The sequence below is a fragment of the Ursus americanus genome, chromosome X, assembly GCF_024610735.1.
Source record: "Ursus americanus isolate L20-20 chromosome X, mUrsAme1.1.p, whole genome shotgun sequence".
Classification (NCBI taxonomy): Eukaryota; Metazoa; Chordata; class Mammalia; order Carnivora; family Ursidae; genus Ursus; species Ursus americanus.
Genome location: NC_142164.1, coordinates 4,812,629 through 4,839,106, shown reverse-complemented (window position 1 = coordinate 4,839,106; position 26,478 = coordinate 4,812,629). Strand labels below are relative to the sequence as shown.

The 26,478-nt window shown below is 57.2% G+C and overlaps 2 protein-coding genes across 8 annotated transcripts; one reads left to right on the top strand and one right to left on the bottom strand.

Moving 5' to 3' along the window:
• Positions 1–9,412: 9,412 nt before the first annotated feature.
• EOLA1 (endothelium and lymphocyte associated ASCH domain 1) lies at positions 9,413–16,954 on the top strand. 7 transcript variants are annotated; one of them, XM_045788782.2, is made up of 6 exons: positions 9,414–9,675; positions 10,625–10,688; positions 13,010–13,160; positions 14,011–14,157; positions 14,275–14,557; positions 15,440–16,954. In XM_045788782.2, the coding sequence occupies exons 5-6, from the start codon at positions 14,305–14,307 to the stop codon at positions 15,700–15,702; spliced, it is 516 nt and encodes a 171-aa protein (XP_045644738.1). In that variant the 5' UTR covers positions 9,414–9,675; positions 10,625–10,688; positions 13,010–13,160; positions 14,011–14,157; positions 14,275–14,304; the 3' UTR covers positions 15,703–16,954. The 7 variants fall into 7 exon arrangements, with proteins under 7 accessions (XP_087715498.1, XP_045644738.1, XP_087715496.1 ...); XM_087859370.1 differs by having other exon boundaries at positions 13,010–13,340; XM_087859372.1 differs by lacking the exon at positions 13,010–13,160 and having other exon boundaries at positions 9,413–9,517.
• A 40-nt stretch (positions 16,955–16,994) lies between these two features.
• On the bottom strand, positions 16,995–18,540 carry HSFX3 (heat shock transcription factor family, X-linked member 3). Its single transcript, XM_087859376.1, has 2 exons — positions 18,031–18,540; positions 16,995–17,585 (listed from the first exon to the last, which is right to left on the bottom strand). The coding sequence occupies exons 1-2, from the start codon at positions 18,517–18,519 to the stop codon at positions 16,995–16,997; spliced, it is 1,080 nt and encodes a 359-aa protein (XP_087715502.1). The 5' UTR covers positions 18,520–18,540.
• Between the last annotated feature and the right edge of the window lie 7,938 nt (positions 18,541–26,478).

The window sequence follows — 26,478 nt, the reverse complement described above, 5'->3', positions numbered from 1 at the left end:
CTCCGGACATCTTGCATTATCCTGTAAGCAATATTTCCCTTCCCCCCCCTTTTTCTTTTCGAGCCCAGACTTTTCCATCTTGCTATCCATGGATTCTGCCAGCGCAGCCCAGGTTGGGTGGACAGGCAAGGCTTGGAGCGAGCAACCCTCCCGATGTTGGAGCCAGGAAGCAAAGCATTTCTAAAAGGCTTCCACCAGGGGTCGCCCAAGTGCCACTGTTTGCTAGTACTGTTTCCTAGGTGATTCATTTCCTCAAAAATACATATTTTGTGTAAAGCATAAGCTTAAAACAAAATGAGTAAAACGTTAATGCCTAATCAGATATTTGTAAGCATCGTTCTGTCGCTGAGTGAGGTATGACTGGCTCTTTTTCATTTGTGTTGCATTCATCTGGATGAGGCGTTTACATTTGGTCACTCCCTCTTCTGGCTTGGATTTAGGGAGAATTTCTGCGTATTCCCCCAGATACAGCTTTACAAAGAACCTCAGGGAAGGGAAACAATGACAGCTCTCTGGGAATAAAAAAGGACTCCCATCTCTCATCGCGGAAGGCTTTCTGTGCGAGGGGAGGGGCTTCTGGTCTCTGGGTCTGCAGGCAGAGCCCAGAAGGCCACCAGGCATTGCCAGCCTGCACTCTCAGGCTCTGACAAGCAGATGCTTCTTGCAAAGGGGAGCCCACAGATGGATGGCCAAAGCAACCCCCACTCCTTCCAGCACTTCTGAAGTAAAAGCCAGAAGACCAATCAGACTTCAGAAACACTGCAAGGCTTTGGTGGTGTTCCTCCGGGGGCCCTTCTCCTGGTGTCCTCTGAAACACACTTCAGGCGTGAATCCATGCATTGATAGAAGGGACAGCTAAAGACAGCCTGAAATATGACACCGCCAAGGGATAAAACACAGAAGCACAGAAGACATCTTCAGAGGTGCACCAAATTACCATGTGCCTTGTGCAACAGATGCCCTCATGAAGTTAATAGTTTATACCAAAAAGGGTAGTAGGAGAGCAACTTTACTGGCTCGATGAGGAAAATCAGCCCTTGTTTGCTATGACACGAGGTTAATTACTGAGAGAGATGACAGGTTTTGCCAAGAATTTCAATTCTGTCTTTACTAAGACATGACATCTGTGTATAGCACACGCAGTCATCTGCTTTTTACTTGAAGGGTAGCATTGGGGAAGCTGTGGGCGTTAACGCTTTGTGGAACTGGTGGGATGTGATTTTTCTGGACATCATTAAAAAGTCTGTCAATATGGGAGACTTCTCTAAGGGTCTCTATGGGACCAATGAAAATACTCAGGGGTGGCAGGCATACCAAAGGGGGTTCTTGCTGAAGGGCATATGTTGCTCACATTTAAAGTTTTCAAAAGTCCTCAAAGTGGGGATTTCTCTTCATTGAATCTTGGGACCCAAGTGCTGCCTTTGAATCCTGGGCAGGAGCAAAGCCTTGGAACTTCTGGTCAGAGCCTTGAGTGGCAGGGGATTGAGTGGCCACATGATGGGGCAGTTGAAAGAGCATGGGCTCTGCCATCAGACTGAGCTATTTCAACCCTAGCTCCTGCAGTGTGGACTTCGCCCACTGCTAAACTTCTCTGGGCCTCACCTGGAAACGTGAATCCCACAAAGAGATCACCTAGGGGCCCCTTCCCAGCCTCCAGCAGGCACTTAATAAACAGGAGCTGTGTGTCGCAGGTTATGCTTGCCTGGCTGGCCTCTGGCCCATGGAGTCCCGGATCCCAGCCTACCCAGCCAGCCCAACTCCAGCCCCACGGGGGAACGGCTGCAGTGATTGCTGGCTCATCTGAGCCCCACACCATGGCTTGTGAACTTCAGAGAGATGCCGGCTGGGCCAGCAAAACGTTGCCAGTTATAAAGCCATAGTCTGTGGCATAGCCCAGATGCCAGATGGGCTCCAGGGAGCACAGGTGGCATGTTCCCGGCACCGCTTTCATGGTACTAAGATCAGGGGAATTCTGGTTTTCCTTTTCCTGCGTAACTTGTCTTCTACATCAACAACAAGCTGTTTAAAGACTAAGTTCCCAGAGGCACCAGCTGGCCGGCTGGCAGTGGGGTGGCTTTCAGCACTTCTGTGCCATTGTCAGCTGGGGGGGGGGGCACCAAGTGAGACAAAAGACCCCAACACCACTGTCTTGCTTCTCTTTCCCACAACATCTTTGTGCACCAAATCCATTCCAGCATTTTCAGCTCAGTGAGTCCTCATGGCTGCCCCAGGGACTGGGCACGGCTATTGGCTCCAGCACACAGATGCTCAGACTGAGGCTTGGACAAGGGGCATCACTGGCTCAAGGTCGCACAGCCAACAGAGCCAGAACCTAAACCCTGGCTTCCTAGCCACAGTGTCGCTCACGCTGCCACAGGCTGGGGCACTGGTCTGGGCTGCTCAGCCTTGTGCCGTGATGATGATCACTGTATGTCTTCACAGGCAACCAGGGTACGTGGAGGGTCGCTGAGGCACAGAAGCAAGGTGGGCAAGCAAAAGAGGGCTTCCAGATCTCGGCTGGCAGAAAACCCTAATTTTGCTCAGGGACACATGCACTTGGCAATTCAGGGTCCACATTAATTCTAATGAGAATATTATTAGCCACCAAGGATGCAGTGGGTGAGAACTGGATGCCGCTGCCCGAAGTTTACGTCCCAACAGCTGTGGCTGAGGGTCCTACTATCCTCCTTTCACATGAGGAGAAAAGGGAGGCAAGCTAAGGTCTCACAGCTTGCCAGTGACAAAGACTGACTGTGCTAGGACTCCAGGCCCGCTCCCTCACTTAGGCTCTCTGCTCAGTACTGCTTTGGTGAAGAGGGAGACAACAAACAAAGCCAAGTGTGACCTCGAAGCGCTACCCTGCGGTGGGCACTCACCATGTGCCAGGTCCCGTGTTGCCTGCATCGGCCTCCGGGCTGCCAGGCCTCGCCTGGCCTTGCCACCCCGCCTCCTAAATGTTCACCCATGTTGGCTGCAAGACATGAGCTCTCCAGTCAAGATACCTCGAGGGGAGGGGGAAAAATCCCTCAAGAAAACAAATAGACACGATGAATGAAAGCAAGACCCGTGAAGACTGGCCCAGGCAAGCTGCTTTCTGGCATCTTATCATCCTGTCCAGAGAGGACCACAGGTTTGTCGGGCAGAGGCCCGTGTAAGAGTCACCGGCACAGGCTGAGTGGTGCCCTCTCTGCCGCTGTCCTCCAGCCATGCCTCCCCATCGACACTGGCAAAGAGCTGCTACAAAAGCAGCAGCCGGCCATCTGAGGCCACCCAGCTGCCTGCATCATTACCTTCATCTCGAAATCCGACTCTGAATCATACGGTACCCCAAAATCATGGTAGTGGGCCCAGACTCAGTGTGACAGCACTGGGAGACAGCACGGGGCTCAGGACTGCCTAAAGCAAGGCTGTGGGCAGACTGTCAGTAATAAAAACGACTAGTGGACACACGTGCTTGCCCAGGGGCCTCCCTACTTTGGGCTCTGTGTTCGTCCACCATGGGGAACTGTGGTTGGTACCAAATGAGATTTCCCATCATGGCACAGGTTGGCAGGTGAGGTATCTGGCCATCCAGGTTGACCAGGGAGGCCCTCAGTCCTGCCTGGCCCAGGAAGGGTATCCCTGCTGGCTGAAGGCTGGAGGAAGGACATACACCCAGGAAGCCTGGCCCTCCATAAATCCTCATCAAATGTTGGCTCTTACTGGTGTTAGCATCACATGTGCACACCATCTCATCCAGAACCTCAGGGCCTGATGAATTTCAGAATTCAGAAAGGTGACGTGGACAGACCATAAATCCATGACACCCTTGCAGGGTCTAGCAAACACATGGACAGCACTGCAGGGAAACATGTGACTATTAACACCAAGTGTTAATAATAAGACAAATAAAGAAATAAAGAAAATTCAGGATTCTCTAAGTAGCTTCATGTTGTCCACTTTTGCTTTTACCACCAAAAGAGTTTAGGTCAAGCTTACGAAAACACTTTCAGTTACCAAAGCTTTATGGATGATGGAATTGTGGGTAGCAGATCGCCCGAGGCAACAGGCTGGCATCAACTCCCACACAGGTCTGGGAAGAGGTTCCAAGCTTTATGCATTCCAGGCACAGATATAGCTCCCAATTCTCAAACCCTGTCAGTTCAAGTAGGTTCACAATGTCTCCCAATTGGCTCCAGGGGCCATTATACATCTTCGGTCAAAATCCATGCATAGCACCTGAGACCCCAATCAGGCCACATCCTGTAGGAGCTTTGTGACTGGGGGCCAATGGTGTCACTGCTCTTCCTTCTCTTTTACCAGCTAGAGAGTTTTCGGCATCTGCCCATCTCCCATCAGCAGGCTACAAGGCCCAGGGCAGCACCCCCATATCTTTTCTTACTTAGCAAAGCCTTCATGGGCAGAGACGCCTCTTCAACGTCTATTACTAGTAGAATGCTTTACTCTCACAGGAACTACCTTGTGTCATCCTCACCCCCGTGAGGTAAACTGGAAAGTAGTATTACTCCTTAGGAGGAGATTGTTACATTATGCCCATCTTTCAGATGAAGGAAATTGAGGCTCAGAGGTAGTGATTTGCTTGGACTCAAACTGTAGTGGTGTGGGTGCCACAGATCAATCCCAGGCTTTTAACCACAGAACGCACACTGTACTTCCTGCCATGCTCCCCCTGTGAAGGACAGGAGCCTGACCAGCCCCATCGAGGTAGCTTTGCGTATGCGCGCACACACTGCCCTCTGTGGGCAACGAATGCAACTTCACGGCGTATCAAAATCTCCCAAGAAAAAACACACAGAGAAAGAACTAGGGAATCATGCCCAAATGGAGAAACTTCTTGCCTCCAGGTAATGCTGAAGAGCTCAGGAGCAATGGAAACACGGAAGGGAGCATCTCCCTGCCCCAGTGAAAGATGATGTAGGAAGTTGTAATAGAAATGCAAGGGTGGGGGATGCCAGAAGCCCACAGAAACTCCCAAGGTCCCAACTCTGTTGTGCCACATTCTGTTAGGCGCCAGACCTAACTAGTGGCATCCAAGGAGCCCACCCATGTCTGCAGGTTCCCCATGGTTCAGTTTCTTCCCATGCACTTGCAGTGTCAAAACCAGAAATGAGTATAGTTCTTCGGTTGGACCACTTGATCTGGGCCATGTGGAGAGGGACACAACCAACCAGAGTTGCCCAGGGGACAGAGAGAGGAAGGCAGGGCTATGGGAGTGTGCATCTTGGAAACAGGCCGGATGAGGATCTGGAGGTGAAATGGGAGTGCTGGAGCAGAAGGAACAAGGCTCTCCATCTTTCCACAGCCACACAGCTGCCCCAGGGCTTCTCCTGTGTAAATCCAGGGCACAGAACTAAAGCTAAGCAGTAACCAAGTGTATTACAGGGACAAGAAGAAACCCTTTCTTATGGGCAGAGTGCTGGATGCCGGGGCACCTCCTCTTGGGGACTGTTGGTGGCAGGGCTGGGGGTGGATGGCAGCCTCCGGTGGGAAGGGCCCGGGGGCACTCCCTGACCTTTGGGGTCACTTATAATTTGGAGTCTGTGCAAATACTGAGCCGAAAGCAGGCCTGCAAAGAGAAGAGGAAACCAGTTTGAGGGGTAGGAGGAGGAATCTGAGACACAAACAACCAAGGTGGAATTAGGATGCACACTTCAAAAAGAGCTCCCGCTGCTACTCTTGGTCATGAGTTCAAGCGCCACATTGGGTGTGGAGCCTGCTTTAAAAAAAAATTTTTTTTAAAGAAAAGTAAAAAAAAGGAGCTCCCACAAGTTGGTACAAAAACCACAAGCAACCCAATAGAAAGATGGGCAAAAGGTACTTCAGAGAGGAAACCAGACCTACCAAGAAGTGAGGGAAACCAGGGATTTGGGTCAAGCTGGTCCCAGACCAGTGGTGCTGCAAAACATGTGGCAGGAACAAACTGGAAGCCTCTCTGGGCCTCAATGTCAAAGAAGCACATGGGGTGGGGAGGCGGTGGCATCCTCCACCACGCACTCTGCACCTCCTGGCAAGTGAAAGAATGGGTGACAGGCTCAGGGAAGGAGAGAAGGGAAGGGGGTGCATAGGGATCGCACTGAGCAGAGGATCGGCTAGGCAGGAGAACATCTGGGCCAAAGAGAATGGCAGAGCCAGAGTGGTGAGCACCGAGAGGAATGCTGATGGCCAGTTACAAAGCGTCAGCTTTAGCCAGGGGCCTGGTGGACAGAGGACACTAGAGAGAAAGATGAGAAACTGCAAAGGCAAATGCTCAGCCCGGCCTTCGGGGACAGGGAGCTCTGCACCGAGCAGTTGCCAGGAGCTCAGAAGAGGCGATGTCCTGGGGACAAGCAAGGGTGAAAATGGCAAGAACTTTCTAAAAGGAACACATGGTGTCTTATGGGGACAGAATCATGGCCTGAAGAAGACAGTCTCTGCAGCCCTGAGGCCTAAACTCCATGAAGATACCCTCTGGCCCTCACCTCACAGCCAGCACTCCTGTTTCTTACAGATTCCACAAAGAAAATGTGCAGCTCACTGGAAGACGAAGCAGTCCTCTCTGTGCAACTACCGTGTCCCAGGACCTGGCTTACAGAAGTGATGAAAACACAGTCCTTGCCTGTGAGAAACTCGGTGCCCCTGTAGAGGCCACAGACTGCTGGAGAACAGTTACAACCCTAGGAGATGAGAGCCCAGTGAAGGGAGGTAGGAAGGAATGTACAGAGTGCTACCAGAACTGGCGGAGAAGAGTGCCTGATGCGTGGGTGTGGCAGTACAGGGGACGCTAAAGTCATGCCTGGAAGGAGGACAGGAGTTGGCCAGGGGAAGAGGAGGTGGACATCCCAGGTGGCAGGGAGTCGTGGTAGAGTATGTGCACTCAGGGCACAGGGACTCCGCAGCACAGTGACCCAGAGTGTTGGCCTATAAGGACAGAGAGAGCTGGTGCCACTGCAAGGCCGTCCCAGGGCCCCGAGGTGATGGGGTGTAAATAGGAAAGGGCTCACCAGTGTTTTCAGTACGGGGTTGATGAGGACAGATGTGCAGCGAAGAAACCGCACTGAACTGCTGGCATGTGGAGGACCCACTGGCAGAGGAAAGACTGGAGGCATCCAGGCCGGTGGGGAGGCTCAGGTAAAAGCCACCTGCCCCGGCCCGCAAGCCTGAACTCGCGAGGTAGCAGTGCGGACAGGAAGAGGAGAATTTATTCTGATCAGGCATGTGCGAGGCAGGGACACAGGAATTGGTCACCAAGCAAATGCGGAAGGAGGGTGAGGGTAAGGGGACCCCAGGAGCAAAGCACAGCGACACTGACTGTGTTGAGCCCCTGACTGAGAGGTAGAGGACAAGAAACAGCTCTGACAGGGAAGTTGGCTTTGTCTGGCACACGTCAGGTCTGACGGGCAGCAGGGAACAGAGGAGGAATTTCTCTTCTCACCTGCGAAACATGTTCCTATGAAGACCGTCCCTCGGGACCCCGCTGGCCATCCCAGGGTGGCTTGGAAGGAGAGCCCGCGCGGGCAGTTCAGCGCCCAGGTGCACGACTCAACCTACAGGTCCCGCCCTCACCCCGCCTTCGCGTTCTCTGGGGTCCATTCTGAGGGTCACCTGAGGTCGCGGAGGACCCTGAGGCTGCCACTTTGTTGCCTACCGATGCGGCGCCGACCGGACGCCTATGTCACGGGAGTCGGAACGGCACCGCCTGGCCTCCGCCACTGACCCGCCCTTGCTCAGCCCCCGCGCTGTTCCCGGGGTCCGACTCTCCAGCTCCGCCCAGCTCCGCCCAGCTCCGCCTCCCGGCCAATCCACCATCCCGCCCCACATCACCCAGCTCCACCTCCCAGCCAACCCACCATCCCGCCCCGCATCACCCAGCTCCACCTCCCAGCCAACCCACCATCCCGCCCCGCATCACCCAGCTCCTCCTCCCAACCAACCCACCGTCCCGCCCCGCTCCGCCCAGCTCCTCCTCCCAGCCAACCCACCATCCCGCCCCGCATCACCCAGCCCCTCCTCCCAGCCACTCCACCAGACCCGCTCCGGCCAGCTCCTCTCCCAGCAGCCAACCCACCATTCAGCCCCGCATCACCCAGCTCCTCCTCCCAGCCAACCCACCAGCCCCGCCCCGCTCCGCCCAGCTCCTCCTCCCAGCCAACCCACCATCCCGCCCTGCTCCGCCAAGCTCCTCCACCCAACCACCCTACCAGTTCTCCCCTGCTCCGCCCCAGCGACCCTCCCAACCACATCACCAGTTCCGCCCTACTCCTCCGGCTCCGCCTCCCAACCGCCCCACCAATCCCGCCCTGCTCCGCCCCAACCCCGCCCCGCTCCCCTACAGATCCTGCTCCCAGTTAAACCACCAGTCCCACCCAGCTCCGCCCCAGCCCGCCCCAGCTCCCGCCCCCAGTTTTGCTTCAGCTCGCCCCGCTCCTCCCCAGCACCTCCTGTCAGCATCCCCAGGCCCGCCACGCTCCGCCATAGCCCTGCCCCAGCTCCTCCTCCCAGCTTTCCCCCAACTTGCCCTACCCCTCCCCAGCCCCGTCCTGTTCCTCGCAGCTCCCCACCAGTGCTGCCCCAGTCGTCCCCACCTTCTGCTCCCAGCTTTCCCCGATATCGCTCTGCTCCGCCTCAACCCCGCCTGGCACCTCCACAGCTCCTCCTCCCAGCTTTCCCCCAGCCCCACACTCCGTTGACCGCTACTTCACAAACCTTCCCGCCCGTCCCTCCCTGCCCCTTCCCAGCTCCGCCCCGCTCATCCCCAGCTCTTCCTCCCAGCTTTCCACCAGCCACGCCCTACTCCTCCCCCAGTTTCGCCTCTCCAGGGTCCCACACCCTGTCCTACAACTCCCCAGGTCCTCATCCCAGTGGTCCCCCAGCTCCTCCCGAGGCTCCACGTCCACCTCCACCTCCCCAACTTAATCCCGCTCCTCCCCAGCTCTGCCTTCTCAACTTCCTCAGCTCCACCCCGCGCGTCTCCAGCTCCTCCTCTCAGCTCCGCCCTGCTACTCCCCAGGTCCTCATCCCCAGGGGTCCCCCAGCTTCTCCTGTGGCCCCTCCCCAAGCTCCGCTTACCCAGCCCTCCCCAGATTCCTCCTGCACACCCGCCCCCCGCGCTACACCTCCTCAGGACCACCCTGCTCTTCGCACAGCTCCTCCTCCTCCGCAACATCCCCCCCAGCTCTGTCCTGCTCCTTCCCAATCATTGCCCTAGCTCCTCCCCAACTCTTTCCACACCCGGAGCCCCCTCCTCTTGCAGGTGCGCCCCAGCTACTCCCCCAACTCGGCCTCACAGCTCCTCCCCCAGCTCGTACCCACAGGCCCGTCCCCACATACTTCTCCCTCAGCCCCGCCTCCCGTAGCCCCGCCTCGGCCCCGCCCCCAGGCGCTTCTCACCCGCCCCTTCTCCCCCCTCCCCGTTTCTTTTCTTCCTTCCGGTTCCGCTCCAGCCGCCAGTGGCTACCTCCGGATCCAGCCGGGTCGTCCCCCACGAGTCGGAGCTCCGAGTCCAACGACGTCTCCTAGCGGCCGGGCCCTGCGCGCCTATGTGCTTGTGTACGCCAGTGCCTGTGTGTGCGTAGCTGCTTGGCTGCGTGCCTACGTGCTTGCGCCCCGGCATGTGCCGCATCTCCGTGTGCGTACGCGGGTTCGAGCCGGCGGAAGCCCCTCAAAGAAGGGGCACCGGCGTGTGTGCAAGCCTGTCAGGTGAGGGACCGCCGACGCCTGTCACCTGTCAGCGGCCCCCGGTGCCTGGGCGCGGCGATGGCGGGAGAGCCACGACGCGGCCCAAGCGCTCAGTCCTCTCTCCGCGGCCCGAGTCGTCTCCTCGCCTGGGCGTGGGAGGTGGTCGTCCAGGCGCTGGCGGCCTCGCCGGGTCACGCAGAAGCGGACGGTCTCGCCCGGTGGCCGCAGCCCTGTCAGCCAAGCGCGCCCGCGACCCGGGGCCTGGAGACCCGCCCGCCGCAAAGGGAGCCAGGAAGGCCATGCTGCTGAGGCCTGCTCTGCCCTTCGCGGAGGATACCTCTGGGCTGGGGTTTCCCGGACCCGGGAGGGGGGGGGGTCTGGGAGCACGCGCAGAGCTGCCCAGGCCACCCTTCCCTGTCCCCCAGCACCAGCCATCCCTCTAAAGGCATGTGCAGGCCGGGGACCTGTGCACGCAGCAACAGGAGCATGCTGGTCCACAAGCACCAGCCCTCCCTCACTGCGTCCCTCCCCGCCTCCCCTTGGCCCCCAGGCTGTGGCCTACCCAAGGTCCCTGGCTGTGCAGTGTTCAGCTGGTTGCCCGTCACACTCCCCCCAGTGGGGCCTACTCAGGATTTTATTGAGGGGAACGGGACTGTAGGGCCCCCAAATCCTTCTGCTGTGACAATGTGAGGGGTTGGTGTCATCTTTCTCCTGTTGGATGAGGGGTGTGCTAGGCTGTGAGAACACGATCCCCTTCCAGGAGATGGTTTTCTCTGCTGCTGGCTGGGGCATCAGCTGATTAGCAGAACCAAACCTTGAGTGAGGTGTTTCCCATCCAATGGGCCCTCCTGAGTCCCAGTGGTCCCCCAGCCTTGCTGAGTAGAAAACCTGTTCTGGCACATTAGCCAACATTGTCCTCTTGTACCTAATGGCTTTTCCTTCTCCCCCCGCCCGCCCCGCCCAACCCCAGTCCTTGTGCAGGTGAAGAAGCCCAGACAAGTGGACTGGCGTTTCCTCCTCAGACCACGAAGCAGGTACTCTGCATGGTGAGACAGGAGGGCGCTTTTACAGTTGCATCCCTCTAGGGGTTCCACCCACACAGTTCAGTTTTCCCTGTGATTTTGTGGCCCTGATGAGAAAAGGGTTGGCCCAGAAACTGAATGGCAGACATGAGGCAAACCTGCAGTCCGCTTATGTACCCTCGTAGAAGAAAGAGAAAGGGCCAGGCCACAGGGGGACAACCAGCCTCCCTCGTAAATAATCCGGACCCAGTGAACAGGGCGACCCTTTGTCACCCATTGGGTTGGTAGAGCTTAAGCAGAGTAATGGTTCCCAGGGCCGACAATGGAGTGAGGAAATGGAACCCTTGCCCATGCTTGGTGGAGCGTACACAGGGGAGCCTTTGTGGAAGGTGGTCTGCTGGCCTGTATCAGCATCTCCGAAGGTCATGCCATGATGACCCTAGCTGCCTTCTAAACGTGTCCTCTGCCAGCGAGCGTCTGTGGTGCTGTCCCCTGTAGTGGCAGAAAGCGCAAAGCAGTCTGTGAGTCTCCATCGGTAAAGGGCATAGTCGCAAATTGTGGGACAGCCGACAGCGGGATGCCACGCAGGCAGTGAAAAAGGTGATAGGTGAAGGTGTACAGACATGAAGGAATGTACTGGGTGTGCCCTTGAAGGAGAAGTCATTGTGCACCCTGTGGAGATGTCCAGGACGGAGCTTACACCTACCTCTGAATTAGTTGGCCAGAGTGGTTGCAGCAGACTACCACAGACTGGGGGGCTTAAACAACAGAAATGAATCATCTCCCGTTTCTGGGGGTGGAAGTCCGGGCTTGAGGTGTCGGCTGAATTCGCCTCTTCTGAGAGCTGGGAGAGAATGTATTCTGTCCCTCCCCCCCAACTTCTGGTGGTTTCCTGGCCATCTTTGGCATCCCATAGCTTGTAGATCTCTGCCCGCATCTTCATATGCCTGTCTCTCAACGTCACCCTTTTTTGTGGACACCACTCATACTGGGTGAGGGTCTGTCGAGCTGAGCTCCTCTGAACTGGAAAGGTCTGTAAAGACCTTTTCTTTATGTGTAAGGTTACTTTCTGAGGTACTGGGGATTGAGACTTCCAACACGGGAATCTGGCGGGGACGTAATGCAACCCATAACAACCTATAAAGGCCCTGAGGGAGGGATGAACTTGGAATGTTCCAGGGATGGAAGGAAGGCCTTTGTGGCTGCAGGGTGGTGAGCACAGGGGAGAAGAGAGCAGATAGTGAGGGGCTGGGGTGCAGATCACGTGGGGCCTTTAGGCCGTGGCGAGAGGTGTGGCTCTGTCCTGGATGGGACCGGAGGCCCCTAGGAGGTTTTGGCAGGGGAGTGGCCTGATGCATCAGTCCTGTACCACAACGACTCTGTCCACGGCGTGGGCACGAGAGTGCTGGGCGCCCGCGGCGAGGCAGAAGACGATCGAGAGACCGCTTGAGAGGGCAGCGGGGCCTTGGGAGACTTAGACTAGGATTGTGGCCGTGGAGACCACAGAGAGGGGTCAGGCTCTGAGTAGTTTGGGGACCGGCACCCACGTGCTGTGAGTGCCGGCTGCGGGAAAGGGAGCACAGGCAGCTGCTAGGTCAGGGACTGGAACAACAGATTGGTGGTGAAGCCACTTGCAGAGGTAGAACGGAAGTGGATTTGGGGTGGCGGTGGTTGGGGACCTGAGGCTACTGGCTGTGGAAGGTTGAGACGAAGGGGGCATGGCCTATGTGAAGGGGGGCGGAGCAGGCGAGCGTGCAGCGTGCAAGCCTGAGAAGAAGGGAGCGAGAGGTGGTCAACGGTGTCCGGGCTGTCCGGCCACGAGTTAGATGAGGACAGAACAGGCACGAGACGGGTCACTGGTGCCTGTGGTGACCTGTGTGTTCGTGGAAGGTGGGGGGCGGTACATGGCGAAGAAGTAGAGGCTGCGAGTGTAGACTGCTGTTCTACCAGTGCCATGCAGAGGTTTGGAGAAGGCCGCAGGCGCTGGAGGCATGTGTGGGTGAGGGGGGCGGGGCGCGGGCAGTCTTTGTCCCCGTGGTGAGGCATACACAGGTGTGGCTCTCTGCAAACGGGACCATCACCTCACAGGCGGGGGGAGTGAGGCCGCCTGAGCAAGAGCAGACAGAGCCAGGTCCTCGAGTGAGCAAGAGTGCTAGGGCCCAGGGCACGGCTGAGGGCAGCTGGCAGGGCGGCTCGGCTGGAGAGACAGAGGGAAGGCCGCGGGTCTGCATGTGGGGACAGGCAGGGCGGTGGGTTGGGAAGGGGGTGAACACGAGGCAGCTTTTGTGATCCTGGGGCCTTATCTTTGAGAGTGGATGTGTTTTCTTAAGCAGGAGAGTGTCGTTGAGGCCAGGTATCCGGACTTCAGGAATTGGGGGCAGAGATGAACGAGAGTAGGTGGTGCTCCTGGGCTCAGTGGAGAGCCCCAGGCCCGCTGCTGCTGCCGCCGCTGAGGAGGGACAGCCACTGTTTGTAACTGTCCTGGTAGGTGCCATGGACTGGGCTAGGTGCCCTTGGCACCTTGTCCCCGATGCTCGCAGCCACGTCGGAGACTGAGGCTCCGTGAGGTACCGGGACCCAGCTGAGGTTCAGGCCCGGGGCCCTGCTCTTCCCACTGCACAGCTCTGTCCTGCCGTGAGGAGGGGGGACCCGCCCCCCATCCAGGTGCGAGGACGGGGAAGGGGGGTACGTGCACTCAGATCCCCTTGCAGTCATGGGCCGTCTCTCTGTTCCTCGGCACCTCCTTCTCAGATACAGAGTGGGGTGATGGTAGCGGTGCTCTACCGGGTTATTTGAGGATTGAATCGTATGATGCATGACTCGTGCCATCCCCAGCGCCGGGCGTAGAGACAGTGCGTGTGCCCCGGTACCAGTTCGTCCTCTTGTATTTCCTTTCTCTAGGCTCGGGTTGGGATTGGGGGTGTCGATGGTGGGGAGCAGTGGGGCAGGAAGGGGTCGGAGGAGGACGGCACCCAAAGGGGTGGGGAGGAGACACCTGCCAGGGACATCTGAGGTCACAGGGCGCCCCCAGCGCTGAGCTGAGGTGAGATACCAAGGATTTGTGCTCCGCGGCCCCAGAATAGGAGCCCAGGAGCATGGGGATCTGCAGTGTCTCAGCGGTGGCAGGGCCGGGGCCCCGAGAGTGTTGGGGTGAGTGGGTTGGCAGGAGAAGAAGCGAAGCCCAGGACTGGCCCCGTCTGTGCTGGGAGAGGGCTAGAGCCAGCTCACTGAGTCGGTAAACCCAGGGGCCCCTCCCCCTCTGTGCTCTCCTGGGGCTCAGTGGCCTCTGTTGTAGCAACTGCCCACATGCTGCCCTGGCCATGCCTTTCTCTAGCTGTCTCCACCCTCCTCCGTGAGCTCGCCAAAGACTCCGTCTGATGGACAAGTCATCCTGATCACTGGCCCCTTCCTTGGGGCCTGTCTGCTGACTGTGTAGTGATAGAAAGAAGGAGCCAAGGCTCTCTGCTCCCCCACCGTCCGGGTCAGTGGGGTCTCAGGGCAACCCGGGGAACACTGGGGAGAGGTCTTGCCCGTGGGTCATGAGCTTGGAGCGCTGGGCGTGGTGCTCGTTGACGTTCATGGTTCTGTGTCTCCGCAGGCCACGTGAGGCCCCAGGAGCCGTGGGGAGATGAAGTTCGGCTGCCTCTCCTTCCGGCAGCCTTACGCAGGTTTTGTCCTAAATGGGGTCAAGACCGTGGAGACGCGTTGGCGTCCTCTGCTGAGCAGCCACCGGAACTGTACCATCGCCATCCACATTGCCCACAGGGACTGGGAAGACGCCGCGTGGAGGAAGCTGCTGGTGGAGAGGCTTGGGATGACCCCTGCTCAGATTCAGGCCTTGCTTCGGGAAGGGGAGAAGTATGGCCGTGGCGTGATAGCGGGCAAGTGTCGATAGGCCAGATGCTGCTCGGACACCTCCAAGGGCTACCCCCCAGGATCGAGCTTGGGAGTTTTGTGGCTCGTTTTCTTTTGGACTGCTTGGTGTGTGGGCCGTGGTTTCTTTAAGCAACACACCCTTCAACGGGGCAGCAGGGGGCCCTCCCTGGGCTGGGGGAGGGGGAATTGCCCAGGTCCCACCACCTCAGGTGAACCCTGCATCCGCTCTGGGCCTCAGTGCCCATTTTTGATCAGAGAGGCAGGACAGGTTCCAAGTCTCCACGTGGCATTTGCCTGTGGGTGTGTATGTGTACACCCACGTGTGTGCGCACGAGTGTGTCTGTGTGTGCGCGTGCGTACACGCGGCAGAGAGCATGGGAGACGGAGACCACAGTACCCGGGGTGGGTTGGGGTAGTCTCCAGACGCAGGCTGTTGCCTGGCTTCGTGGGCCATGCCCCACCCCCACTGTCCCCGCATCCTGGGTAGGTTCCCTAAGCCCTCGGTGGGTCAGGTTCCACCGCAGCACCTGCCACCTGCCCAAGTGCTTAGGGAACTGGTGGCCTGTTCCCCCTGGCGTCCTGAGCCCTTCTCGTCTCTGCCTGCTGCCCAAAGCAGTCCGGCTGGGACCAGCCCATTATGTGGGTGTGGTCGTTGAGGACAAGGCCCTCCACTTCCTTTCTCTCCCCGCCTCGGCCTCACCCCAGATTCCCTGAACAGAGTTTGGCTTGTCGCAGATGCTCGGACAGAGGGGCCCAGTGTACTCCGTGTCCCCTTGGTGAGACCCTCTTGGTCTCTGGTGGTCGTAGCTTTCAATAACCATGTTCTCCAACAGGCGGGCCTCGGTTTCTGGAAGGAAAAACTACTGTGTGCTTCTCTTTGTGCACAGGGCTTGTTGACGTTGGGGAAACGTTGCTGTGCCCAGAAGACTTAGCTCCCGATGAGGTCATGGAACTGGAAAATCAAGCTGTCCTGACCAGCCTGAAGCAGAAGTACCTCACTGTGCTTTCGAACCCCAGGTGGTTGCTGGAGCCCATCCCCAGGAAGGGCGGAAAGGACATCTTCCAGGTAGACATCCCAGAGCACCTGATCCCCTCGGGGCAGGAGGCCGGAGGAGCACGCAAGGTTACCGGGAAGCCAGCTAAACCGTGACCCGTGAGCTGACCACGGTGCCGCAGACGGAGACAGCAGCTTTGGCCTGGCTCGGCCCTGCCGCGGAGAGCGCTGCCGCTGTGTGCTGTTTGTGGACACAGATTTCTCCACTCCCGTGCGGGGGACAGGTCAGTGGGACTTTCCTTGTGAGATGCCCGTCTGGGCTCCTGGACAGTGTCAAGGACTCTGACCTTCAGGAGTGAGGGAAAGCTGCCATAAAGGTCTCTGCACCGCGACTCATTTGGGTACTGCTGATTTCTGGATCGTACAAAGAAATACGTTTTAAGAGAACTGGTTAGTGTCTCCCCCCTCTTCGTTCCGGTCAAAAGTCAGAGAATGTTTGAACAGCATCTAGGGGATGTTGTGGGAAGGAAGGCTGGGAGCGGGCGCTAAAGGCAGGCCCGGGAGTCGCCAGCCACGGACGGCCCCATTCACGGCGACGAGGACATCAGACTGAGAAACGGAGCGCCCGTCTGTCCTCGCCGGTGACTCTTGCTCTGTCGTAAAAGCGTCCCATGGCCCACAAGGTGTGCGTGTTATACACATCGCACGGCTACTTCGTGTCCGAGGAAAGGCTCCTAAATACAGCACTGGTGGAAGAGTGTGAAGTTGTGTTGTTTATTTTGTGGGAAACCTTTTGTTGTTGGTTTTGTGTGTTTCTTAGCAACGTTTCTAGTGGTTGTTACCTATCATGAGGATGATGGGCCACCCCCGCCGCCCGCCAGCCATTGACTGGAACGGCCTGTCTCTTCTGAGCTAGACGTCAGGGGTCCTACATCCCTGCTATTCGGTGGGCCTCTTCGGAAGGCCCCTGGCTCTCGCGCTTGACGCGCTCCGCTGCTGATCAGAAAGTTGCTGGCATCACAAGGGGACCCATGAGGAAAGCCCCTTCTGTTTCAAGCTGCGTGAACGCTGTAAAGGGGGCACTGCCAAGGTCAGGAGTGAGGCTGTTGTCTCTCCTGACCGGCAGGCAAGGCTCAGGGGACCAGATCTTCCTGGGCCTGCCTCCACACTCCCTAGCCAGCAACTTGGCTGAGTGTGTGAAAATGCTGCTGCTTCCAAGACGAGAGGACCCACGGGGGCCAAAACCCGTCCTGGGCCAGGATTGCCAGCCTCCTCGGGTTTATCTGATGAGGTGTGTGTAGTACCGCAAGTCAGAACGAACACAGACTCGCCATTGTCATTCGATTGTTTATTTACTCCTGCGGAGTTTTGCTTTTCTTTATTAAAGCCAAAAATAGATTCATGGTTACATGGTGGTGATTTTTATCTGTCACCAGTGGCCTGTGAGCTTAGGGACCCGGATTGTCCTTGAAGTGTTCGCAGAGTGCACACTTGTAATCTGAGGAACCCTCCTGCTCCTCGTTCTCACTGGGGGCCTCGTTTGGGGACATGACCGAAAGGGCAGCCAGCAGGATGGAGTAGCAGGTGTTGTACAGCGACATCACCGACCCATAATCTGGGTAAACCAGGGGGGCGGTGGGCAGCTCCCCTGCGCCGTCCCTTCCGGCAATAGCCGGGGGCGCAAACATCACATTCCTGGAGGTGCCCTCCCCACTTGGGCCACCCTGCTCACTTGGGCCACGATTTTCCATGGCATATCCGGCTACACTGCTCAGGGACCAAATACCAGAGAAGGTCAAGGACCGGGTGCCACTGGGTCCCTGAACACTTGGGGCTTCTTTGGGGGCCGCCTTGTCTTCTTTGGTGGATTCCTTGTGATGGATTCGTGGGGACCGTCTCGTAGCTGCTACCTGCTTCTTTCTCCTCGGCGGTGTTGCACTGCTCCCTGACCACCCGGTGCCAGTTCTCAGGTCACCTTTTCTCTGAATATTCTCGAGCAGCATAGGCCTGTCTCGCTGGAAGTTGGAGTTGCGGTACATCTGAAACGAGATTCGTCATTTTAGTCATTCTGGAAGGAAAGAATCCTGTCCCCTGCCGCCACCGCCATGGCTGCTCCCCCCCCTCCCGCCCCCCGACAGTCATAATGGTCTAGTTCTACTATGGAGAAAAGATCCTTTGAGGCTGCCTGAGAGGTTCATCGTGCCCCAGAGCCTGAGCTCACGAACGACACAGAACGCATAGGTTACGGGGTTCACGTACCTATTTGACATTCCCTGGCCTCTGTTTAGGCATAGCCGCACTCTCTCCCTAAGGGGGTTGTAGGTTGGTAGGAAAGACTAGCCTTTCTCATCTCTCGATAATGTGTCTGAGAAAGAAAGTTGTGCTTGGAAATTAAACCCTTTCGGGAGATCATTCATCTGGGCCTGCTAGGGAAGGGGTTGGAAGGACAGAAAAGTTGGGAAACACAAGGACTTTCTACTTTACCATCATTCTCTGGTTCCCTGGAGAGTAAACCGAAGGGTTGTTTGGGCGTAGTTTGCTGAACCCGTACAGGTTCATGAGGCGGATGAACCCCTTCAAGCTGTCAGTTTCAAAGATTCTCTCTGGGCCCCTCCGGTGAAGAATCTCCCTCTGGAAAAGGTCTTTGTCGATGACCACGGTGTTGCCGTCGTCATTCCAGCACACGGACGGGAAGGCGTCGTCCTCCACGATCCTCCAGAGCTTTCTCGGGAAGGGGAGCCCGAAGAGGTCTTCTCCCACGTTGGCGGCACCGTGGTTTGGGGCCTGTGGCTGTGGGTTGTCTTGGGGGCCTGGATCTCGACTCACAGCTGGGTCTTCCTGGTTCTCCAAAACCTCCATGGAATCCAAATTTAGATCCAGGGAGGAACTGGATGGGGCCTCGATTGCTGACTCCCCATCATCAGGTGGAGCCAGCTTGACTTGGTATATCTCATCGTTACTCTGACTAGCCATGGAGCTAGTCTAGATCAGGAGCATTTCCCCCCCCCGAGACCGTCTCACTAGACTCTCGAGTCAGAAATGCCGTTGGCCAGTACAGGGATGCCCAATATATACCGTTCACAAAATTCTAGAGTCTCGTAGTGGGGCAACCGGGTGCCCGAGTCATCGCCCTCTTTGTCATGTGATGTCACAAAGGTGGCTCTGAGCTGGTCTGGAGAGGGAGCCCTGGCCAAGTGTGGGGGAGGGGAGGGGTACAGGCCCCCAGCTTCACTCTTTCCTACAAGTATACAAAAGTATGGTTTGAGTTCCCCAGAAAGCCTCCGTCTACAGCCAGGCACATTGTTTCACAGGGCCAGGCCCTGGATGGGTAGGGAGAACACGATCCTAGGTCCACTCCCACTCCCCGAGGACGGGGGAGACCTGTGGTTGGCCTCTCTGATTAGCTCAAGGGCCGGGCCCTGGTGAGTCCTGGCTTGGCTACCGCCAAGTCCGCCCGGGTCAGATGGGCCCTTGGGGGACTGTATCTCTCAGAAGATGGCAGTCACTAGCGGTCTGGTCGGCCTAGTCTCAGTTGGTAGGCCCCCTCTTCTTCCTGCCCCCCCCCACCTCCTGCTTTGGTCTCTTCCACCTGGTCCTGCTGGTTAGTTGGTCCTGCTCCGATGGGTCGGATCAAAGAGTCCTGTTTTCTCACCCCTGGGGCAAGTTGTCCCCAGAGTAGGGCTGTGCTAGAGCACGGTGGGAGCGTTCCTCTTGTTCCTCAACCTCACTCTTCCCCACAGCACCTCAGACACACTGTTCCCCACGGCACCGGCATCGTCAGTGAATGGCCGCCGCCTCTGCTGTGCTTGAGAGTCTCCTGCCAAGCTCCGCTTGTCCCCAGATCTCATCCCTCTCCAGGTCACGATGGGATTGTCTGTAGTTTCCATTTGTTCCCTATAGAATCTCTCCTCATTGCCCAAGATGTGCTCACTTTGGGGACACTTGTGTTCGCCCTTTGCAAAGCTCCTCCCGCAGACAGGTGGATTCAGCCTCCCTTGAGGCTGCCTGGAAAGCCCAATCTCCTTCCTTCAGTAGAGTGGTTTGGCTTCAGCTCTCCCAGATTTCCGGCCTCCCGCTTGCAAACTGGATCTCCTTTGGCACTTCCCCTTTTAATTACTTGAGTTTGGGGCCCAGCATATATTCTGTTCTGTTGAAACAAAGCATTTCACGGACCCACTCCCCTGCCAACCGTGCTCCCCTTGCCCTGAGCCCACCCCCACCCCTGACTCCTGTGTCCCTCTCCCGCCATTACCTCTATGTGTAAAGATACATGGAGTAATGTTGTGTGCTCTGGGGTTACTTTTCAAAGGGCCTATTTTATACAGACTCACTCCCAAGGAAAAGTCCTGCTCGTTTTGCTAGACATGACTAGAGGAAGCCAATACACAGTATCTGAACATAGAGAGAGTCTGGGTGTGGGATGGGACAAAACCGAAATGAGAGTCACCTTCACCGTAGGTGAGAGGATGAGATGGTGGTTTGGGGGATACATGTTCTCTAGCCACCTGGACAACTTTGTTCTTAACTTTCCCTCTGGTGTCGTGGAAAGGCCCCACCTGTGAGGATCCTAGCTCCCAGTGCCAGCTCTGCCACTAAGGAGAGTCATTCTTCCTCTCTGAGGGTCAATCCTGTGTGTCTAAACGGGGAGCACCAAGAGGGTTTGGGAGAAGGTCTCCCAAGGGGACTTTTCGCCCAAGGCTGGAACCCTCGATGGAGCCCCCAGGTCTAGAATCGGGCTGGCTTCGTGGTCTTTGTGCTTTGTGACAGCTTACCAAGTATTCATTCCAGAAGTCGGCGTGTGCTGTAGGGGCCTGCCACGAGAGGCTAAGGATTTAAGTGGGAGTTTTAAAAAGGGCCACCGTTTAAATGCCATTGGTGGCTTCTCAGAAGGGAGCTCCTAGACTCTCTGGTTAAACAGCCCAGCTTCCTTCGGTTGCAGACCCAAGAATTTTCTCTTCAATGAGATCTTTAAAGAATGAAAACCATATCTTGCGGTGGCCTTTGTGAGCCCCTGAGCTCTGCTGATTACTTAGAGGGACCGGACCGTTTGGTGGGAGGGAAATGGGAGAGATGACCACTCGGGAACCCAAGGTCTGGCACTCCACAGAGATCAGGCAGTGATTTGATTTGATTTGATTTGATTTGATTTAGGCACTCTCAGGTCCTAAGTCTTCTGTAGGACCATTGCCTAACGTTGTTTCAAGTCCCCACATCTCCACTGGGGCTAGGAATCTAGGATAGCAGGCTCATCTTGTCCCCTGAAGAGGAAACATCCACAGTGCTGTCTTCAGTCTAGTGGGAGGGCACGATGGAAATTTCAGCCTCCCTCAGCGAGGCCTTCTCACTCCCAGCATTTCAACCCTAGAACCTGTGGCCGCCACTGAGACAGTCTTTCTTAGACAGCTTCCATGCTCAAGACCCTTTGAGAGAAATGATTGCTCTTCGGTGCTCCAAAGGCCCCAGAGATGACTGGGACTTTGGCCGCCTTACACGGGGCCAAAGCCCCAGGCAGGCGACTCCAGCAGACCACAGCTGAGTGGGCTATGAGCACAGCGACCCCGAAGGGAAAGTGATGTCAGGCTTGCTCGCCACGGCTTCTGCACAGCCCTGTGGCCATCGACAAAGTGCCCAGCGCTGGGCTATGGGGTCCAAGACCCGGAGCCTCCGCCAAGGATGCTTGGCTCTGTGGCCTTGCCTGCTGCCCCCGCCTCCGGGCCCCGCCCTACAAGCCCTCTGTTGCTCCCTGGGTCCTGGGAGCTGCCCCCTTCCTGGTCTCCATGCCCCACAGGCACCACCCTCCCCCTGCAGTTGGATCAGGTCACACCTGAAGGGACTTTCTCAGCCACGGCGCAGAAGGAACGCATCTGTTGCAGACGCCAGGCCCAGGACATACATCCCAGGCCCGCCTTCTCCAGCCCCACTGGCCACTGCTCTTGCCTTACCCGGGCCTGTGCCCGCCAGCCCAGCAGCCCTCCAGCGGCTTTCCCTCACGGTGTGGGGGGCACCGGCCCCTGGCCGGCCCCCTCCCGCCCCCCGCTGGGTCGACCAGCACTGTTCTCTGATGCACCTTGAGCTCCTGTCGGGGTGGACCCCGTGCTGCCCCCTCCTGTGGCCCTGCTTCAAGGCTGCTGCCTTGGGAATGCCTTCCTCCAGGGCCCTGGCCTCCTCAGGGCTCCCCTCCTGGAGCTCCCATGTCCCCCCCAACACCCGCAGGCAATACCAGTCGAAGTGCTCCCGTCTCCCCCTCCAGACTAGGAAGGAGGTCCTTGAGGACAGCAGAGACCACCATGTGAACCCGGTCCCCGAAAGTTCTGTGCCCCCCAGCAGGAGCTGGGTGGGCTTTAGCATCCTGGAAAATAGCTTTGTGTTGTACCAGCGCAGTAGGGGCTGTCAGGGAAGACACCTGCCTCCTGGTGGCCATGCTGAGCACTCCCTGGGGTCTGGGCCTTTTCTCGGGACCACAGTCTCTTGGGCAGGTATCAGGAAAGGCCCAACCTAGGCTGTGCAAGGTGGAGTGCAGGGCCCAGGTTCCACCTGAGCAAGTGGAGCCAGACCCCTCTGTCTGCCCTGAAGCCATGAAGCCTCCCGTACGCTGCGGGGACACGCAGCAAAGGAGTCTTTCTTGTCTGGTTGTGTCACATTTTTGTAGTTGTCTGAGGCTCAGGGGACACCGGGAAGCACATCCTGAGAGGCTAAAAATGACATGGGGCCATGGGGTAACACGTGCCTTTCTAAAGGAGCCACGTGCAAGCCTGGTTCCCAGCCAGCTTCCCTCCCTTGCTGTGCATGGGGACCTGGATTCTCAAGATTTCCACTGGCTTCCTTTTCTGCAGTAGCAGACACGTCTCCTTCAGGGACCTTCTCCCATTGGGAACCGTGGCGTTCAGGTCACTCCACCAATGTCTCTCTCTGCTGTGAACTCTGAAGCTTGGAGACAGAACCCATCTCCTGGTGCTTTTTGCCTGCTGGAGCCCCTAGGAAAGGGAGGAACACGTGGGAGGGAGAGGCAGCCTGCCGAGAGACAGACTTTTAGAGACTGGAAAAGCAGGGTTCAGGCCGTGTTCCCCAAATGAGCCAAACAGGTCCTGTGTGCACGGGTCCCCAGGTGGTGGATTTCATCACGGCAGACTGCCTCCCGTGGGCTCCAACAGCCCCCAGCACCCAACTCAAATTTTCTTTCATGTTGGCCATTGTTTCCAATGTAGCTCAAAGCAGCAGACTTGGGCCATTTGGAGCCTGCCTGCTTGCCGCAGCCCACCGAACCTCACCCCACGTCTGCTAGGAATACATAAGATAGAGCTTTGTGGTTCTCAGACCCCAAGCCGGTCCCCCAAGCTGCTGAGCTGAGCCCCCTCTGCGAGCAGCTCCTTCGCTGGCCTTTGTCCATTAGCCCATTGGGCTGCTGTGACAAAAGGCCACAGCCAGAGTGGCTTAGGAATAAGGCACATTTATTTCTCCTGGTGCTGGAGGCTGCAAGTGCAAGGTGCCGGCAAGGTGCCAGCAGGGTGAAGTGGGAGCCCTCCTCCTGGTTCCCAGCAGCCACCTTCTCGCCCCGTCCTCTCACGGTGGCAGGGGCTGCGGAACCCTCTGGAGCCTCTTCTACAGGGTGCTACTCCCATCCACGAGGGTTCCACCTTCTTTTGACCTAAACACCACCCAAACGCCCCACCTCCAAACGCCATCACGTTTGGTGCTTAGGATTTCAAGGGATGTCTTTGGGGGAGGGGGGGACACATTGAGACCATAGCACTCCCATCCTGCATCCCGAGCCCCCCTGACCATGAGCCCCTGGGCAGTCTCACGCTGTGAGGGGCTCCCCTGTAATGGGTCTCTGTTCAGGCGTCACCCAGGAGAGCCTGTTTTGTGTTGCTGCCTCTCCTGGTCTTGTCATCTTCCCAGATCTGTCCCCAAGCCCTGGAGCCCCCCGCCGTTTGCTCAGGAGCTCTTGGGAAATCACAGGTCTGACCCTTAGAGGCTGATGTTGCTCCAAGGCGAGGTGCAGGGTTTTCAGCAGTCAGCTGGGGAGACACTAAGGATGGCAAGGCAAAAAGGCCTCGGAAAGCATCTGTTCGTCACGGGGACGTGGGCGGCCGCTGTGTGGCCTGGCATTGCCTTGACCTTGTGCAGGAAAGCCACTGACTTTGTTAGACCCCGAACTCACAAAGCCTCGTCGGCTGGCTTGAACGCTGAGCCCAAACCTGAAAGCATCCACTGTGGGTGGGCCCGTTCCGCCTCAGCACGCGCTGTGCTGAAAGGAAAGCAGGCAAAGCTCCACGAACAGATCATGAGCTCTGGCACTGCTGCAGATTGGGGACGCCCCTCTGTGGGGTCCAAATCTGTCCACAAATCTTGGCTGCTGTCCTGGACCGTCACGGTCCCTTGCAGATGTGCACGATAGAGGGCCTGTTGTCTCCCGCGACCAAGTGAGACAGAGCTGCCCGTGGGCGTGGCATTTCTGACACAGCCCACTGAGCGCACTCCGAACTCGGCATGCCCAGGGAAGCCGCACGTCCCCGGAAGGCCCGTCACTGGTGAGGCCTCCATGCGCTCTGCACAGATCCAACTCAGACCCCTCTGCCTCGGACTCGTCGGGCAGGCCTAGCCTGGCTAGTTGCAGTCCGCTACCAGGACTCCCTTTGCTCCTGCTGCGCCCACCCGGCTGTGATAGCTGTGAGGGCCTTCACTCCGCCTTCCCCGGAAGGCCTTGCTCTTTTCTCTCCCTCTCACAGGGTAAAGGAGCGGGAGGAAAAGGGGTATGTACACCCGTTTCAAAAACTGTTGGAAATTCAGGATGTCATCCTGACCACCTCTTGACCGTGATGAGTCTTTCTGGTTCCCTTCGATGACAGTGTTGGTCTGTGAAAATGCTTTAGTCCCTCCCGCATAGGAGCCCTCCAGACAAAAGGGTCTGGGGGAGAAGAGGGGGTGACAGAAACAATGCAGGTTGATTACTGAATGGACGCACTGATTTTGTAACCACAGAGGAAAGACAAGCCCTACACCTGGGACATGCAGGGCCGGGGTAGGGCTCTGTGATCCTGGTGTTCCAGAAGCCTGCTCCTGGAAGCCTTGCCCCTCCTGAGGACGCTCCTGTGCTGCCCCTGGAGCTGCCACAAGACTGACAATGCAAACTGCCTGCAGGGCCTGGGAGCAGCCGGACAGCAGTGTGACAAAGCCGGTTTGAGGGGGGGGGGGGCTGGCTCCAGCTGCGCAGCCAGAGGTCACCTCACTTCTGCCATTCTCTACCCAGACACAGCAGCACATTCCCCAGGGTTAAGGGCTCAGTCCTACCAGGTCACCCAGCCCCGCTCCTGCCAGTCCCAAACCCTGGCTTGTTCTGGGTGCTCGTGACCCAAAGGCTCTAAAGCAGAGGTTCCCAGGACCCGTCCTCCGGTTCCCTGAAAGGGCTAGAGCAGCTCACAGAACTCAGGCACACAGGTCACTTACTAGATCCCCAGCTGATTGTAAAAGGATGTAGCTCAGGAACAGCCAGACACAAGAGCTGCACAGGCCCGGGCAGGTGGGCAGGGGGGCAGGCCTTCCATACCCTCTGAGTGCGCCCCTCCCCCCACATCTCCATGTCACCAACCTGAAAGCTCTCTGAGCCTGTCCCTTTGGGGTTTTATGGAGGCTCCCTCACTCAATCCATGGCCATCCCTGCCCTCCCCAGTGGTCAGCGGGTGGGGGGACTAAAAGCCCCCCCCCCCTAACCACCTGGTTAGTTCACTTGGCAACCAGCCCCCATCCCTAGGTGCTTCCCAGAGTCACCTCACTGACAAAAGAAAAGACACCTTCATCACTCTCGACACTTTGGAATGACAAGGCCTTGGGGAGCTCAGAGTCAGGACTCTGGAACAAGACCAAATATATATGAGAAATGTATCTTGGTCACTGAATGACCAACTATGTGTCTTCCTTATAAATCACAAGATCCCAAGTGCATTGGACCTACTATGCACCATGTGAACACGGGTACACAAAGGCGTTTTGAGACCCAGCTTTCAAGTCCTTAACTGTATGCTCAGAATTGGGAGTGCTGGCTCATACAGTAATTTCCATTTCTAATTTTTTGAGGCTCTGCCACACCCTTTTCCAGAGCAGCTGTTATTGGGTTACATTCCCACGGGAGTGTACAAGGGTTCCGATTTCTCCACTGACCCTGCATTGGAAAGGCAACAAAACTTTCTTTCTTGTGCTCAAAATTTCTGGTGCAGTTGGAAGGGAGCAAACATCCTTCCGTCCTGTCACAAGAGAGTGCTCTGTCTTCTCTAGGGTCCAGTGGGTATTCTCAGAGCAATTATCCATTCCGACTTTGCTCCCACACCTAAGATACCCCTTCTCCAAGTAGGACCACTGTCACACCCCAGCTTCCTGGTGATCAGCTGCACAGAAGCCATCACGTTGACCAGACACCCCAGCCGCCAGGACTCAGGGCGTCTGCACTGCAGTGCTCGCCCCGGGAGCCGCACCCCTTCTTCCTTCTTCTGCTTCTTCTGCAGGTCTCAGGGCACCCCTCCCCACCTTCCTGCCAGCACCGTGGCTGCTGGACAGAGTCCCCTATGCCTGGGACGGGTCCTGCTTCTCCTAGTGTCCTCACTGCTCACCCACAGTGCCTTCCAGAGAGCAGAGCTCAGCCCTATCCGGGAATCAAGGAGCCGGCGAGCAGGGCTCCCTCTGTGCTGAGAGGACGTTTCTCCTCCTTTCGTGAAGGACCAAGCCAATGCAGGAGCACACATCTGCGTGTGCCTTTGGCATTTGCACAGTGACAGACAGGAAGGCATCAGAAGCAAGAATCAACAAACTTTCCCTTTTATTTCTCTATTTCCTGACCCCATCACTTCACTCCTCCTTTTTTCGCCTTTTCAATCCATCCTTAGACCAATGCCCTGTGATTTTGGTCCAAAGAAGGAGGCAAGGGGTCCCACCTGGTTT